The sequence below is a fragment of the Octodon degus genome, unplaced genomic scaffold (genome assembly GCF_000260255.1).
Source record: "Octodon degus isolate 3935 unplaced genomic scaffold, OctDeg1.0 scaffold00127, whole genome shotgun sequence".
Lineage (NCBI taxonomy): Eukaryota > Metazoa > Chordata > Mammalia > Rodentia > Octodontidae > Octodon > Octodon degus.
Window position 1 is genome coordinate 5,896,463 of NW_004524703.1, and position 16,859 is coordinate 5,913,321.

A 16,859-nucleotide genomic window follows, 5' to 3' on the forward strand; every position below is an offset into this window, starting at 1 on the left:
AAAACAAAACAAAACAAAACAAAACAAAACAAAACAGGGCTGCTTGGAAATTTGACTCTTTCTCTTCCGTTTCTGCAGGGGCCAGATGTTAGAAGCAAGCAGCTTAGGTTTAGTTTGGCAATGTGGAGCTCTAGTGTGAGTGACTTCATTTTGGTCTGCTGCGACACTTAGTACAGGAACTCAGTCCAGATCAAGGCCTCCTATAAATTTATTTAACAGGACTTCCCCACTTGTGTCTCCATCTTCAGTCATGTCCGTCCATCCCCATATGCACTAGACAAGGTGTGATCAAAAATATGGTGAATGTTCAAAAATATATATATTTTAAAGATTGATTACAGTAAGACACATTTCCTCAAAATACTCCCCTTTATTATCCTAGCATTCTTGCCACTTTCTGAACCAGTTCTGGAAGTCTTCTTTCATGTCTTTGCTGTCACAGCTGCCTTTATGCCCTGAATCAGTGCAAAATATTTACCTATCATGGCCATTTTGACTTTGAGAAAGAATCAGAAGTCACACAATGCCAGATCCAGTGAACAGTGTGGCCGAGGACACATGATAATGCTTTTAAAAAGCTGCCTTTTGGTTGGATGGCGCTGAGCAACAGCATTCCCTGTTTTATTTTGTTTTTAGCACAGGGTCTGCAGGGTCTCACTACTTAGATCAGACTCATAGTGAGTCTCCTGTTTTCAGCCTCTCAAGTACTAGGATTATAGGCGTGCACTAGCACAGCCAGTCTCATTGGCTCAGCCCTCTCAGCGTGCCCCAGGGGTGGGGCTGGCATGGCACACCAGGGTTTGAACCCCCAGCCCTTGCATCTGCCTAAGCAGGTCCTTTAATCACTGAGCTATCTGGCTGGCCCGCATTCGCTGTTTTTGATCACATTTCATAAAGATACTCCCAACAGAGGCCACACAGAAGTGCTTCTGGAGTGACAAGAGCAGTTCAGAGTGAGAGGAATATTCTGAGGGGGTTGATGGCCATGTGTCTTTTACTGTGGTGCATTTTCTAATTTAAACATTGACCCGGCATTTTGATCACTTGTTATGTGTTCACTCTGAGTTAAGAGCTCTTCCCAGGCCATAGTGCATCTCATGTGACTCTTCAGAGGCCGCTGCCCCATAGCTCCCAGGCTCCCAGATCCTGACAGAAGTGGGACCTGACTGCCAGTTATAAGCCAAGCGCAGTGCACCATCCAGATACCTCAGCCAGTTTTCTCCCTGTTGAGAGATTTCTTGGCAGCAGTTAATACATTTTACCCGAAACTAAGGTAATACCCTCATTCCCACAATGAGAAGGTTTTTATAAAATGGGTATTTTATTTGCCTATTTAAATATATGAAACATTGGTGCTCAACCCTGCAGTGCCTTAAAATTTCTTAAATTAAAAAAAGAAAAGACATGGGCTGGGGAGATGGCTCAGTAGAATAAGTGCTTGCCTGGCAAGCTCAAGGTCCTGAGTTCAATCCCCAGTACCACCAAAAAAAAAAAAAAAAAAAAAAAAGACATTCCATTGCAGGACCCACACCACCTCAACTAAATGAGAATCTCTTCAAAGCTAGAATTGAAAAAAATTAGCTTCATATTTTAGGGAGGTAGACAAACTAACCAAATGCATACATGTGTTAGTCTATTTGCCCTTGCTCTAATAAATGTGAGATGGTAGGTACTTTATAAAGAAAAGAGGTTTATGCAGCTCAGTTTTGGAGGCTGGAAGACCATGATTGGATGGTGCTCTGCACTGGACCTCTGGTCAGGGCTTGTGGCATTGATATGTTAGCAGGAGCCCGAAAGAGGGGGCCGTGCCGTGGCAAGGAGTGAGCCTGAGAGCTGGAGGGGCTGTTCTTGCTCTTGTAACTGCCCTGGCAAGAGGAGTAACCGGGGTCCCAGAGAAGCACTGTAGTGCCCCTAACCCCCTCACACCCCCACCCCTATGTCTACCACTTTGCAGCCAGCAGATCCTAGATGGTCTCAGGATGCCCTCCTGGTCAGAGCCCTTCAGGACTCCCATTGTCCAGCTCCAGAAGGGCCTCAGGCTGTTTGCTGTTCCCTTTTCCACTTGCTGCTGTTCCTGCCTTCACTTGTAATGAAGCGTCACAGAGGCTCTGGCTTGCCTCTGTTTTGATCAGCTCCTGGCTCAGTGTCCCTTCCTGTAGTTCCCAGACCTCAGCAGAGCATCTCTCCAGCACCTCTCTGTCCAGGGAAACAGCTTCTGTTACACAAACCTCTGCTTGGGACTCCACCTGCACCCCATCAAAGCTCAATCTTCCCCCTTGACTTCTAGTTACTCTTTTTTTTTTTTTTTTTGCGGCACCAGGGATTGAACTCAGGACCCTGCTTCTTTAGTTACTCTTGTGCTCTTTATCCCCCAGGTCTCTGAGGACAGGCCTCTAGGTCAGGGGTTGTTATGATTTGTGTACAGTTGTCCCCCTCTGCCAACACCTTATATAGTCATGGGACAGCTTCTGGATTACTGTGGGTGTGCCTGCTGTGCGTGCCCTGGGGCAGGTGATTGGCATTACAGTATAAGGAGGGATGAGAGGCTGGCTAGCTGCCTGGGCTGCTGCCACTCCCTTTGCTCTCTTGCTCTTTGCCACCACCATGAAAGGTTGCTCCCTGCCATGTGCCACTCTGCTCTGGAGCCAGCTGAGTATGGACTGAAAACTTCAGTAACTGTGAGCTAAATAAACCTTCCCTTCCTTCATTTTGGGTGTCGGATATTTGTCCCAGCAACGAGAAAAGAGTAACTGAGACAAGGGCCTGCACATTTTTGCCTTTGTGCACGGTTCCAGCAGGGAGGCTTGTACATATTAGGGGTTCAACGAACAGGTGTTGAAGGAGTACACACGTTGGTTTCAGCCAAAGCACAAGAATAAGTCTTTCCTGATTTCACTTTTAAATAGTAATCTAAAATGTGCACCTTATTATAATAGAGCCAACAACTAAGATCCTAGACATTGTTCTAAATGCTGTCGTCTTCTTCCACCTTCACAGTTTCAAGGAACCATGTTCCCTGCCTGAGTTACTAGGATGGTTTTTAACATGCCTTTATGGGAAATATCTCTCTAAATTTTAAGAAATTAAGCTGAATGTGCCATGTAACTAGGTTTTTACTCATGGAAAGTTGTGTTGTAGCAGGGACTTTAAAAACCACATAATCTGTCAGTTTCTAACATTTGTGTCTCTCCAAGATGTGCCCTGAGGCTCCTGTTCTGTCCCCAAGGCCCAGGTTTCCAATTCAGTGTGCCTAGATGGTGTCAGTAAAAGAGTGAGTGAACCTGCCTAGTCGTGCAGGCATGAAAACACAGGTCACCCTGTGGCCTGTGGGTCAGGGGTAGCCCCACCTTCTGGCCTCCTGAGTTTCATTTTGCAATGTGCAAGATTGTAGAGATGGTGCTGTTTCTGCAAAGGCTGCTTGGCTGGCTGGTGGAGAAGCGCTCTCTCTCTCTCTCTCTCTCTCTCTCTCTCTCTCTCTCTCTCTCTCTCTCTCCCTCCCTCCCTCCCTCCCTCCCTCCCTTTCCACCCTCCCATCTATGTCTCTTATATGTGCTCTCTCTCTCTGTGGGTTTCTGTGTCTCTTTCGTACACATTCCCCTACCCAAGTAAGGGAAATGTGGGGAGAAGGTACAACTTCAAGGAAATGAAAAGCCATTGTATGAATTTTGATAAGATAAGCAGCTCTTTTCATCCTTGTAATGTTGGTCGGGTGAAGACAGTGAGTGACAAAGAAGGAGATTCAAACCAAAGCAGGGATTGCTTAGATTACTTAGAGGGAGCATCCAACTAAGACAGAATCCTTCTGTGTTGCAGGGGGAAAATTAGATTTGTGATTAGGCAAATTTGTATGCACTGCTGAGACATGGGACTGGCAAGCCTGGGTTGGAGAGAAACACTTCTTAGAAGATTCAGTGAGAGAGACAGCTGTTGAACATTCATTAAGCATATTGACCTCGCACTGTCACCAGTTCTTTAACAAAGGGTGACACTCTCAGAGGCCTGAGAGTTAAAGACCCCTAGAGTGGGGCTAAGCCAGTGTGTACCTCTGCCTGCCCCTAGGGAGGGGAGGCTAGGCCTGGTGGGGATGGGCCTGAAGCCATCAGCCTGGGATGTGGACACCCCTTGTGCCATGAACTGAGGGGCGCTTAGTTGATGGGGCCATTTTAGTTGAAGATGATACAGTTCACACAGGCGCAGGTGTGCTAGGACTCACACACATACACACACCCCACTCTGAGCTCAAGAGTAGACCCCTCCCATCTTGCATACCACAGCTGACCATAGTTGTGAGAGCGGATGTTACCTCTATAGGGATTTGCATGCTGTTTTTTCAGTTCTTTTTAGGTTCTTTGGACTATGTACTCAAATTAGTACAATAAATAAGGGAAAACATTGTTACCTAGACTGACAACAAACCCAGCAAAGTGGAAGTAACCTAAAGAAAATAACTCATAATGTAAAAAAAGGATAAATCAGTAGTACATAGTTTTCTGTATTGATCCAATGTTTTAAACAGATCACCAGTGGATTTCACAAACACTTCTGAAGTGTCTTCCCTGAAGGCTGTGCTCTGAGTGCCAGGACACAGCACAGGGAGTTAAACAAAAGCTGCTACCTCAGAAGCTTTGCATAGCTTGCCCCACCATTAAGGCGCTGTTCTTAAGATCCACCGTCCCCCATTCACATGTGGTTCTGATTTTAATGAGTCACTTTTTTTTTTTCCCAGAGAGAAGAAAATGGCTTTCCGGACAGTATTGGCGATCCCCTTTCAGGTAAGTGATCCTCCCTGAAGATACCTGGGTGTGATGATAACTAATTGATGTGCCTAAATTGAAGGAGTTTATTATTAATTTTTGTGTGTGGCTTTATAATTTTATGTGACAATGTGTAGTTAAGCCATGTATCTTGAGTACAGGCTTCTGAAGGTGGTAGCAGGTATGTAGGTGACCAAGTCGTAGAGCTTGTATGGTGTGTCTTCATCCTCATTATGCATTGTGGACAGTGCACACACGTACAGCATGGGGCCTCCTCGTCCCTTTGGCCCAGACGGCTCTTGTGTGCCCAATATCCACGAGTGCATCTGGAGTCCCATCTCCTGCCCGGCACATTGCCCAGACACATCTCCTCGAGTGTCCAGGGTCATGTTTCCTGAAAGTCACTCATGGCTGAACTTGTGAATGTCGATGGGGGAATTCTTGGGTCACCACTAAAGGGGGTCAGAACACCCGTCTTATCATCCCCTTCTTTTCTTTCCTTTGTTATTATTATTATAATTATTATTTGGTATCAAGGATCACAATCAGGACCTTGCGCTTGCCAGGCAGACACTTAAGCTGCCGAGCTATCTCCTCGGCCCTGCCCCGTTCTTTTCAAGAACCCTGTTGTGTGACCTGAGTTGGAAAGGATAAGGAAAAGCCTGATGTGAGTTTCTTTTTTTTTTTTTTTTTCTTCAGTAGATTTTTTTTTTTTTTTTCAGTAGCAGGGATTGAACTCAGGCCCTTGCCCTTGCCAGGCAAGAGCTTATTCTACTGAGCCATCTCCCCGGCCTCATGACATGAGTTTCTAAAATCTGTCCTGCTGAACAGAGCAATTTTCCATGCTATTTGCCATATAGAAGTGCAAGGAGAGATTTATTTTACACAATTTCACAAGAGTCTTTGAAGAACGTTTTCTCTGTGCTAACTTGCCTTTGCTCGTGAAGGGCACAGCAGGGCTTTCAGCATGTTCATCTACAGAAGCGTTACGGTTTGCCCATCTACGCCATCTTTCTTTGCAGACCCAGGTTTGGAAGCCAGTGCCTCAGGCATGTGAGGGAAGTGCTCTGCCGCTGAGCTACACCCCAACCTACATATGTTTTTTCTAATAAAAAATCTATATTTAAAATTTTTAAGGACTAATACCTTCTATGTTCATTTGGCATGTTAGCTAAAATAAAAAATGAATACAGAAATTTTTCTAGGAATAACTATAAGCCCTTGAAGTTCTTGTATGAGTTAAGGCCATAATTAGTTCATAGGTGAATGTTAATCAAGATCCTTATTGTCTCCAGAATTTTTTACTTGTATCAAAATGAGCAGAAGCCCAGCATGCATTGGGGTCCTATGTTCAATTCCCAGTGCCACGCAAACCAACAACCCCAGAAGTGCTCAGAGGGGATGAACTTTCATGATGGCTGGCAACATGGATGTGTTGGACACCCACAAGCTGCTGCTGTTAGAATTGGTGTCTGCAGTGTCTGGCATGTGCCCAACCCACAGACGGCCAGGGTTTTATTTTGCCTTGTTTTCTATAAACAAACAAAAGATTGGACTCAGTGGCCAGTGACCTAGTGTCTACCGTGTACTAGGTGTTCTTCTAAGTGTTTTACAGGGCTGGGGTGCTCAGGATCTGCATGTCAGCTTTGTTAATTTCTTTACCATACAGATGTTGGGAGGGAGGCATCACAGGGTCGCACAGAGTAAATAGGATCCAAGGCCTTAGCCTGGCTCCTGTGGCCCCCAAGGCTACCGGAGGATCCCACTGAGACCTGTGAGGTGCATCCTGCGCAGCTGAGGGTCCTTTGAGAGGGAGAGGTGCAGGCTCCACTATGTCAGATGAAGTCCTGAGCTGACCCCTCAAATGTCTGAGTGGCCAAAATGCCTTTCACAGAATCTTTCTACTTACTATGAGTAAGGCTCTGGCCTTAATTCAAGGCCTAGTTTTTATTAATGCATACCCTTTGAAAACCTTAGCGATCTGTAGTCCAGTCCACAGCTGGTTAAAACATGCCATAGGTGTGGTGCCTCGTGCCTGTGATCCCACTCTTCGAGGCTAAGAGAGGAGGGTCATAAGTTCAACGCCTGCCAAGTTAGCAGTTTAGGAGGCCCTATCTCAAAATAAAGAGAAAAAGAAGGCTGGGGGTATAGATCAGTACGAAGGCCCTGGATTCAGTCCTCATCACTAAGTAAAGAAATAGATAAGCAAGGTAGAGGGCCCTATGGTAGAATTCAGGACTGGACAGGAGTGCAGAACGACAGCAATAGTTTCTAATCAAGGAAAGTGGGAGGATACAAGTCAGAACCAGCTGCCACTAAGAAAATAAGAGAATGTATATGCCAGTACACACACCCGGCCCGGCGGGCACAAGAACGTCAAGGACATTCAACCAATGCCCTGGGTTAAAGCAGCAATAACAAATTGTATTCCACTTCTTATCAGTGGAGACACAATTATTGTGCAATGCTTTTATACAGATTTTCAAAATGAAAATATTGGATATTAAAGGAATAAGGCTCAGTTGTACTATACGTATAAAACGTTCTTCAAATTGGCAGATTTCATTTCTCCAGTTTGTCCAGTAAATTGAAGGATCACTCTTATGTCTCAAATCTGAAGAAAAAACTGCAGAAGGCTCTGGCTGTGACATTTCCTTCTACTCTTCGTACTATGACACATCCCTGAGGTTTTGCCTACTGTGGCCATTTTTTTAGGGTTGACTTTCTGGAGACTTTGCCTAATTCAACAACTTCTAAATCTAAAATTAACTTCCCCATTGAAATGAATGTAAAGTAGGATTTTGATATTTTCAGATTAGGCCTATAAAATGATTTCATATGTTTGTGTCCCAGCGTATCAGAACCACATTACTCAAATTTAAGTAAAAATTCTATGCTGTGTTTAATCTAGATCATTGTATATGTGTAAGAGTTTGTTTCTCTCTCTGTGTGTGTGTGTGTGTGTGTGTGTGAGAGAGAGCTACACTACAGTTTTGTTTGATGACAAAACTGAGGCCCAGTGTAATTGATTTGCCTGGATGCACCCAATTTCAGTGAGATTCTCAAGACTTCCAGCCCACCTGGTGTCTCCGCAGGATGTTTTAGAAAGAGAAAATGAAGTCATACTTTTCTCTTTGGTTAAGAGATCCAACGATAAGCTGGAGAGATAGCTCAGCAGCACAGCGCCTGCCTGGCAAATGAGGTCCTTAGTTCAATTCCCAGTACCAGAAAGAAAAAGAGAGATGAAACACCTACCCAAAAGCCCTGGGAACCATTTTTTCATAGATAAAAATAACTCTCCATCACTTTCCAGCTCATCACATCCGACTACCTCTGACAAATAATGTGGCGTATCTGTGCCCCAACACAGTGATTTATTGAAGCTTGAAACTGGCCTCTTAAATATATTTACTTTCAATCACATTGGAAACCACACACAGAAAAAAGGCATAAATGTATGCTGTTAACAATCATAGCTTCAGAAGTATATGATTCTGTTCGACATGAGCTGGTATTTTTCAGGTTCCAGATCTGATAATTTATAAGACACCTGGGATAGAGTTATTTTCTTTTGGGACTACAATACTTTGCTATCTCTATAGTTGCCAATATAAAGTGTTTACAGTTAATTGTTTTGAACTGATTTGAGACACCTAGTTGGTTATCCCAGGGAACTTCATTCCAAGCCATCTGAAAGCTAGCATGGTGTGAGCTGAGGGGAGGGAAGCTCGGTGTGGTAAGAGCTCTGGGGAAGCCAGAGAAGCCAAGGTGTATGAGATAAAAGGGCACCTTCCCTGCAGCAAGGCGTGTTACGTCCGCCTGTGATCTGCTGCCAACATCCTGACTGGAGCCACTGCTAGGCTCAACTAATCATGACCTCTGTGAATTCTGAATCTCATTCCAGTTCACAGTTAACTGTTAATTGACTGCTGTTTTATAATGCACCGTCCCCAAAGGTGAAAGCTAGACGTGACACCATTGCACATTAACTTTTTCCTACGTTTGCTTTAAATGATATCAGCATTCCTTGTTGATGAACATGCTTGGTCCTGAAATGCACATGTGAGGAAGGATGGAGGGCGAGGACAGAGGCGGAGGAAATGCCCCACAGGGAAGTCCATTCATCTGCCGAGGGCTGTGGAGACATTAGGTGTCCAGGGTCTCTTTTATTTATTTTTATTTTTTAAGAGCTAAGATCTCACTGTGTTGCCCAGGCTGACCTTGAACTTCTGGGCTCAAGCAGTCAGTCCTTCTGCTTCAGCCTCCCAAGTAGCTGGGACTAGAGGAGCCCATCATGGCACCTGTCCAGCAACTTTTAACTAAAGAAAAGTAATTCCAAAATCTAACTCTGGTGTCCTCATTATTTACACTGGAAGTGTCTGAAAGACAGTGATTTTCAACCCTGGCTACACCTGAGATGCTAGTGGGTAGGAGGGGAAGTGTTTTTAAATTTTCATGCCCTGTCTGCACCCCAGACTAATTAAATAAGGATCTTGGTGGGTGGAGCCAGACATCAAGATTTTATAAATTTCCTCCAGGAGATGAGAAGGTTGGTGGATTCTATCCCAGAACTAAGTTGAGAACAGTCTGCTTTAGAAGGCTGTTGGTGATTATTCCTCCTCACCCGTAAGCTGTGTGTTGTTCCTCATGTACCATGTGCCAGGATGGGGCTTTCATGGATTGTGTCCCTTAACCCTCACAGCCACCTTGTGCAGTGGGTGCTGTTTTCCCAGTGCAGGGAGTGAGCCAGGAGCTTAGCACACTTGGTAACCAGTATAAGCACAAACCTGAGCTAGCTGTGCATGGAGCTCATGCCAGAAATCTGCAGGCACACAGTGAGCCCTCTCCATAGCAGCTGGTTGTCTTTCTTCTGTCTTATGTATGGTCTGTGAACATCTAAAAAAAAAAAAAAAAAAGTGGCTATTGAGCTGGACCAGGCAGTGCACACCTGTAATTCCAGAGTCTTGGAGCCTGAGGCAGGAGGATCACAGGTTTGAGTATAGCCTGGGCAACTCAGGAACTTGGTGAGACCCTGTCTCAAAATGTCTCAAAATAAGAGACAGGGCTGAGATGCGGCTGGGTATGAAGGTACTGGGTTCAGTCTCTAGAACTGAGGAAAAAGTGTCCACTGGCTTGACAATGTCTAAGTAGCGACTCATGAGCTGTCCAGAGGCTTCTGATATGACTGTTTCTTTCACTGATGTCATACTCTTCCATCATTTGATTTGATCTATTGAGCATTTACTGTATACTTGGCATATGGCAGAGATATCAGACATCAAAGTCCTTTTCCACTTAGAGCTTTCATCCTAATTGAGAGAGACAATAAATAGAGAAAAAATATGCAATTTCATGTGGTGAAAGGGCCTGGAGGAATATGACAAAGGTAATAGGATGGTGCCTGGCAGGGGGATGCTATTCCGTGAGCTAAGCAGAGGAGTGGAGAGCTGAACACCCATCGAGCCAGGGTGTGAGGAGCCAGGGAGACTGTAGGAGGGGGACTTGGCAAGGGCAAAGGCCCTGCAGCTGGCCTGGGCTCAGCACTCCACAGACAGGTGTGGGTGGTGAAGAGCAGCAGAAGTGACTCAGTAGACTACACAGGCCTCCCTCTCCTGCCCACTTACATAAAATAAAGTCAGAAAACAAACAAACAAACAAACTCAGGCCAGGTATCATGCCTTGTGTATAGATGTCCCCCCCAAAGCCTCATGTAGTCATAAGAGAGGCTTTTTCAGAGGTGCCTGGATCTACAGTGTGTGATGCTGGGATCAAGGGTGTGTGATCACTAAACTATCCCACTGATTGGTTTGGCATAGTGATTGGTTTGGCATAGTCCTGGTTAAGAGTAATGGCAGGGCCTTCCTTGGGTGTGAGTATTCCCCATCCTAAGGGCAGGTAGCGTGGGTAAGATATAAGAACAGAAAGAAGGCTGTTGTTGTCACTTGTTGCTTGCTGCTTCTTCTCTACTTCACTGCTTTGCTGCCTGCTGCCCCCCATGAACTGTTTCTCCTCTGTGATACCCCTTTACCATACCACCCTGCCTTGAAGCCAGCCAAATATGAGCTGAAGCCTCTACAAATGATGAGCTACGAGAAACTTTTCCTTCTTTAACTCTGGGTGTCGTATATTTTGTTTAAGCAATGAGAAAAGTAACTAAGATACCAAGAATGGTGGTGTACACCTGTAATCCTGCATACAGATCTCAGGAAGCTGAGGCAGGTGGACTAAAAGTTTGAAGCTAGGTGAGGCAACTTAGCAAGACTGTGTCTCAAAATAAAATTTGAAAAAGAAAAGAGCTGAAGATACACCTCAGTGCTGCCTGAGTTAGACAAACAGAACCACATAAACAAACAAATAAGTAGATCAACAGCATATTACATTAGATTTGCCCAAGACTTTACAGAAAATATTTCTTATCATTGATTCTAAATTATTGCCATATTCATCTCATAGAAGAGGAATCTGAGGTCCACAGATGTTACATGCTCTGAGAAAAGTTTGAGGAGCTCCAGCCAGTGAAGCCTGGAAAGGCGATCTGGGATTGTGAATGTCACTGACCCAGTGCAGGGCTGGCAGACATTAGGACACAGGTCACTGTGTCCTGGAGAGATCGACCTCCCTCCCCTGCCAGTCTTCCTTACTATAAGCCAGTACTCAAGCTAGACTTGCAGAGGGCAAATCTTCCCTTTGGGCATATGTGTCAACGGATGCTTGTATCCAACATTCCCTTGCTGCTGAAGGGATTAAGATGTGGCAGACATTTACATGAAAGGCCTGCGTTGCACCATTACTCACAGTTCTGAAAATTTGGGAGAATTCTAAGCATTTAATAGTTTATTCAAAATCCATAATTATGTAGTTTCCAAATTTTCTACACTATGATTATATTAACTTAAAAAAAATTTTAAACTAAACTTAAAAAAAATACACTGCAGCAAATTGAGTGGTCTGGTTTGGCTGGAGCTCAGGACCTCCTGGAGGGAGCCACAGGAACCAGACAGAGTCATATGATGTGGGAGCTGGCAATGGCAATAGAGAATGCCGTAACAGTCTATAAGGACTCAGGAAAGCAGAGCGTGAATGAGGGAGTCCAGGTATTTGGAGTTCTCCTCCACTTCTTTAGTAGTGCTTGGGTGCTGAGTTGGTGATGTCACGTGGACATCAGCATAGGAACCAGATAAGATGCAAAATTAGAATTTGAAAGAGCCTTTATTTACTGAGCTCAGGGCCGTCAGTCAGTTCTCATGTAAGAGAAGACCATGGCAAACCCAGGGAGCAAGGAGTTTTTAAAGCAAAAAATCACATGACTGAAGAGTCTTTCACAGTTCAGTGATAAGCAGAACTTGCCCATGTGGGGGCTTGTTGAGCAAGGTGTTTTTACAAGATACATGTTAAGTTGACTATGTTTACAGGAATTAGATTAGGGAGGCAGTTTATCATAGCAAAACAGCCTTGACGAGAAAGTTACTTGTTACTAAACAGCCTTGAACATAGGGTGAGAACATATTCCTTAGAGTAGATAACAGGAAGCATGAGGTTTACGTTATAGCACAAAATTCACTTAACCCATTACAATCAAGAGGAGTTTTCAGTAGTTGGTTTTAGAGCTGGGGAGAGCAGGGGGCTCCTCATTCAGAATCACCGGTGCCTTTCCATCTTCAGCACAGATTAGGCACCTATATGTGTGCCACAGTGTATCAGTCCACTTTCCCATGCTGGGACACAGTACCCAATGCTCATGGCTTATGGGAGGAGAGGGTTGACTTGGCTCCCTATGTGGGAGAGTAAATCCGTAGCCAGCTGGCTCCAGGGCCAGCACATGGTGGCAGAAGAGCCTGGTGGAGGAAAGCTGTTCAGTTCATCATGGTGGCCAGATCATAGAGCAAGGCCAGAGAGGTGGGACCAGGGACAACATGAAGTCATAGAGTCCCAGCTCCAGGGCTCATTGGATGCACCCAGGACTGTGCTCTACGAGCCCTCAGGGCAGATTCCAAAGCCAATGGAAGTGATACTCTGCTCTAACCACCACACAAGGGCTGGACTGTTTTGCCGATGCAAAAGGCAAGGACCCTGCATGCTAATGACTTAGTAAAACTAAGTTTCAAAAATATAAAAGGTCTAGTGATGTAGCTCAGTGTGAAGGCCTTCTGTTCAATCCCAAGTACCACCTCCCAAAAGCCTAACACTATAATAAAATGTTCCTATGTTTACATCTTTGGGCTGTGGTCCCAGAAGTCACATCAGTAAGTCAGCGTATGAACAAAATTGTCATAGCTCTTGTTTTGTTGCCTTTTAATTTGTACTCACCTCAGAATTGCTGGTTCTCAACTTAAGCTCACAGAAGTGACTTTCTTAGTCACTTCTTCTTCACTTTCCTAAAATGGGAGGCTGTGGACCAATGTGATGCCATGCACCGCGGTGGACATTATCACTTTCCCAAGTCACTGATTTCTAAAGAAGCCCTTGGGGTGGGGGTGGGGCAGGGGGTCAGGGCACAAACACTGCTGTGAGTTCACTGTGAGCCTGGGCTACAAAGTGACTTCAAGGCCAGCCTGGACTACATAGTGAAACCCTGCCCCACAAAAGACAGGAAAAAAAAAAAAAGAAAGAAAAGAGACCATGTGAGACCGCACTGCAGATCCATTTGCCATAGTACAGACAGCACTTTATTATAAATGACTTGCTAACAGTGTCTTACCCACTCACTCCATCCTCCCACTGCCTGCCTCCTGGTAACAAATGAGGCTGAGGACCCTGAAGGGAAGAAGGCGTCTCCCTGTGGGGGCTGGGGCGGCTCAGAGCCTGCTGTGGTTCTCCGCCTGTTTGCACCTCGCTGCACACCTGAGGCTGTTGGCTACACTTCAGACGGAGCCCCACAGGTGAAGAAAACAGAGATAAAGGCCTAGGGAAGATAAGGTGGCCATAAATTTTAAAAGTAAGTGTTCTGGCACTATCAATTATCACTTGTTTTCAAATATGCATATGGAGTGGATATTCCAGTTTGTTTGTTTTTTTTTTTTTTTTTTTCAAGAACTTTTAAAGAACTGTACAATCCATTTCACCCTAGCATGCTGTGTTTGGTGTTGAAAAGTTGTCAGGGCACAGGGTGAGTGCACACGGGTCAGGGCTGGCTTCTCTTCAGGCTGGGCCCACCGGACTGTGATCTGTCCCCAGAGAGAGCCCAGAGCCCTCGTTTTAGTCAGTGGTCCCATGATGCATATGGCAAGATACAATGTCTTGGGCAGTACTGAGCAGTGAGTGTTCAGCACTGTTCCTCTCTAAGGAAGGCTGGTGCTATGACTAATTCAGCGGGAAGATAAGGACTGGAGAGATGAATGGGTAGGCACAGCCTCAGCTGACCTGTGGACTCTTTCTCCCTTCAGGTGTCAGCAAGGACTCCCCCTGCAAAGAAGACTGCACTTGTTCCTCCTGCTCACTGCGGGCCCCAACCATAAGTGACTTGCTCAACGACCAGGACTTATTGGATGTGATCAGGATAAAGCTGGATCCGTGCCACCCAACAGTGAAAAACTGGCGGAATTTTGCAAGCAAATGGGGCATGCCCTATGACGAACTTTGCTTCCTGGAGCAGAGGCCTCAGAGCCCCACCCTGGAGTTTCTGCTGCGTAACAGCCAGAGGACGGTGGGCCAGCTGATGGAGCTGTGCCTCCTCTACCACCGTGCTGATGTGGAGAAGGTGCTGCGCAGGTGGGTGGAGGAGGAGTGGCCCAGGCGGGGGCGAGCCGACCGCCCCGACCACCACCGCTCGCACTTCTAGATCCCCTCTCCTCCTGGCACGGGCCTCCTGCACCCTGCGGCAACCACAGCTAAGGACGTGAACCTGGTCCTTTTAAGAGGTTAGGATGAGGACATGGAATGGTGGGCGTTGTTTACCCCAAGGCTGGTGGTTTTGTGGAGGAGTAGTTTCTGGTTTAGTGGAAGATCATTTATTTCTTTTTGCACATCTGATTTAATTTAATATTTGAATGTGGAATTGAGAAAGTATTTTATAGACTTACATAAGGGCCAACAGCTACAATCAGGGTGGATTCCAGCCGTAATGAAACTAAAACGATCCCCTCAAGTACTGCTGAAGATTTCAATGGGACTGAAGACCGTTGATGGCTCTAGACGCAAGGACACCGTCACATGCAAGCGCCTTGGTGACCAGTGACATGCACAGCCTAGCAGAAGACAGCAGTGAGAAGTTACCCTATTTTGTCTCTGTGTTATTGTTTTGTTGTAAAGCGCTTAGGTGATCAGCTACTATGTAGGCATATGCTATAGACCACACGTGTCTTTTTTTTTTTTTTTTCGACATATGTTCATTTATTCTCAATGGCAACAGAAACTGTCTCAAAATACATGCAGGTGCTTTGTATTTTCAAGAGACATTTTAAAATATGCTACTTCAGTTGAAGTTTAAAAGCCATACCTTGCCCCGTTTAGCATTGGTTTTAATTAGGAAGTCAATCCTCACATTGTCAACATTTGACACCAGCATGGAGCCTACTCTGGAGTGGCATCAGATGGATACACATAGTCCTGGGTACATGTGCTCCAGTGCATCCCTGGTAAGCCTAGTTCTAAAGTGATCAGAAGAGGACTGAAGATTAGGAGCAGCAGGGTCTGAAAGTCCCTGGGCAGTCGAGGTTCTTCCAGAAGCATTAGCGTCCAAAGGCGGCGATGCCATCAGCTGCAGAAAGGATCGCTTTTCCTTTGCAATTCTCTTCCTCCGAGCCACCGCCGCTGCTGCTACCACCGGAACTCATGCTGGAGTCCACGCCGGGCTCATCCTCCAGCTTCTGGTGGCTCAGGGTGCAGGGCGTGGGCAGCTCCCAAGGAGCACCTGTATCATCTTTTCATTTAAAATTGAATACCCTGTAGACTGTCTGCAGTGTCATTTACCTTAATGTTTTTTCAAAGAAATACAAAAATTGATAGTTACGGGGGTGGGGCGGTGCAGAGTGAAGAGTCAGGGTTTTCTAAGTACCATGGGAATGATATTTGAGAAAGAACACTATTCAAAATACCCTTTTGTTATCCAGGATTTTTTTTTTTTTTTTTTTTGGTGGTACCAGGGATGAAACCCAAGGCCTTGTGCTTGCCAGGCAGGCGCTTATGCCACTGAGCTAAATCCCTGGCTTATCCAGGATTTTTAAAAGTTAATTTAATGTTTACTTTTTCTTCTTTTATTAAAAAAAAAAACATGGAATGCTTCATCCTTGAGATGAAACTCAGTCAATTAATGAGAATCACCCAGCTCATTGTTGAGCTACACCCACTTCTAGCACCTAATGTCCCGGATGAAAATAAGGGTCCCTAACACTGCAGGAGAGGGTGGCCATGTGGAGGAACATTGCTACTAGTGAATTAAAATCAGGATCTCAAAGGATTTTACACCAAATGGAAAATTTAGTTTAAAGAATACTCAGTGCTCCTGCTTAATCATTTTAGGAATAGGCAATTATGGGGATAAGAGGGTCAGATTTTCTAGGTTCTTTGGGAGCAAAAAGAGAGGCAGGGCTTGGTTGGGCTGGCAAGTCTACAAAAGTGCTGTTTGGTTTTGGCCATGGGCTTAGAAAGCGAGGGCCCTCTGTTCAATTTGTGGGGCTTTCTAGATCAGTCCCCAGTTAAAATAAGCCAAAAGGATGAATAATACTGACCAGTATAACAGAAAGATTAGGGTTTACTCCAAAGAAAATGGATTGCGAAACCACCATGATTTTTTCTGTTAACAGCCAGGGCGGTTTCCATTAGGTTGCTAAACATAAAGTCGGCCTCTCTGCCACAAGGGCAGTCTCTGCTACAGACTCGTACTCACCATCCCCCGCTGGTGGAGGCCGCACCTGGTCAGATTTACTAGGTAAATATCATACTTTTTGCCAAATATATTTAATGTAAGGACAATTAATAAAATATGATTAAAAAATAGATTCCCTAGTAAATTGGTGTTCAGTGAGGTGTTTGTTAAATGTGTGCTTAAAAGAATTAGCCAGGATCCAGGTTCTGTACAAAACTTGAGGGGGCATTCTAGTTGCCCATGAATTTGAATTTGATTTGATGTGTTATATTCTCTCTCTCTCTCTCTCTCTCTCTCTCTCT

At 45.1% G+C, this 16,859-nt stretch overlaps 1 protein-coding gene across 1 annotated transcript in view; it reads left to right on the plus strand.

Moving 5' to 3' along the window:
* Edaradd (EDAR associated death domain) overlaps positions 1–14,535 on the plus strand; it is a 60,597-nt gene extending 46,062 nt beyond the window's left edge. The window contains exons 5-6 of the mRNA XM_023700879.1: positions 4,727–4,772; positions 14,138–14,535. Of these exons, the coding sequence (XP_023556647.1) occupies positions 4,727–4,772; positions 14,138–14,532 (441 nt within the window). The 3' untranslated portion in view covers positions 14,533–14,535. The remainder of the gene's footprint in view (positions 1–4,726; positions 4,773–14,137) is intronic.
* The last annotated feature ends 2,324 nt before the right edge of the window (positions 14,536–16,859 follow it).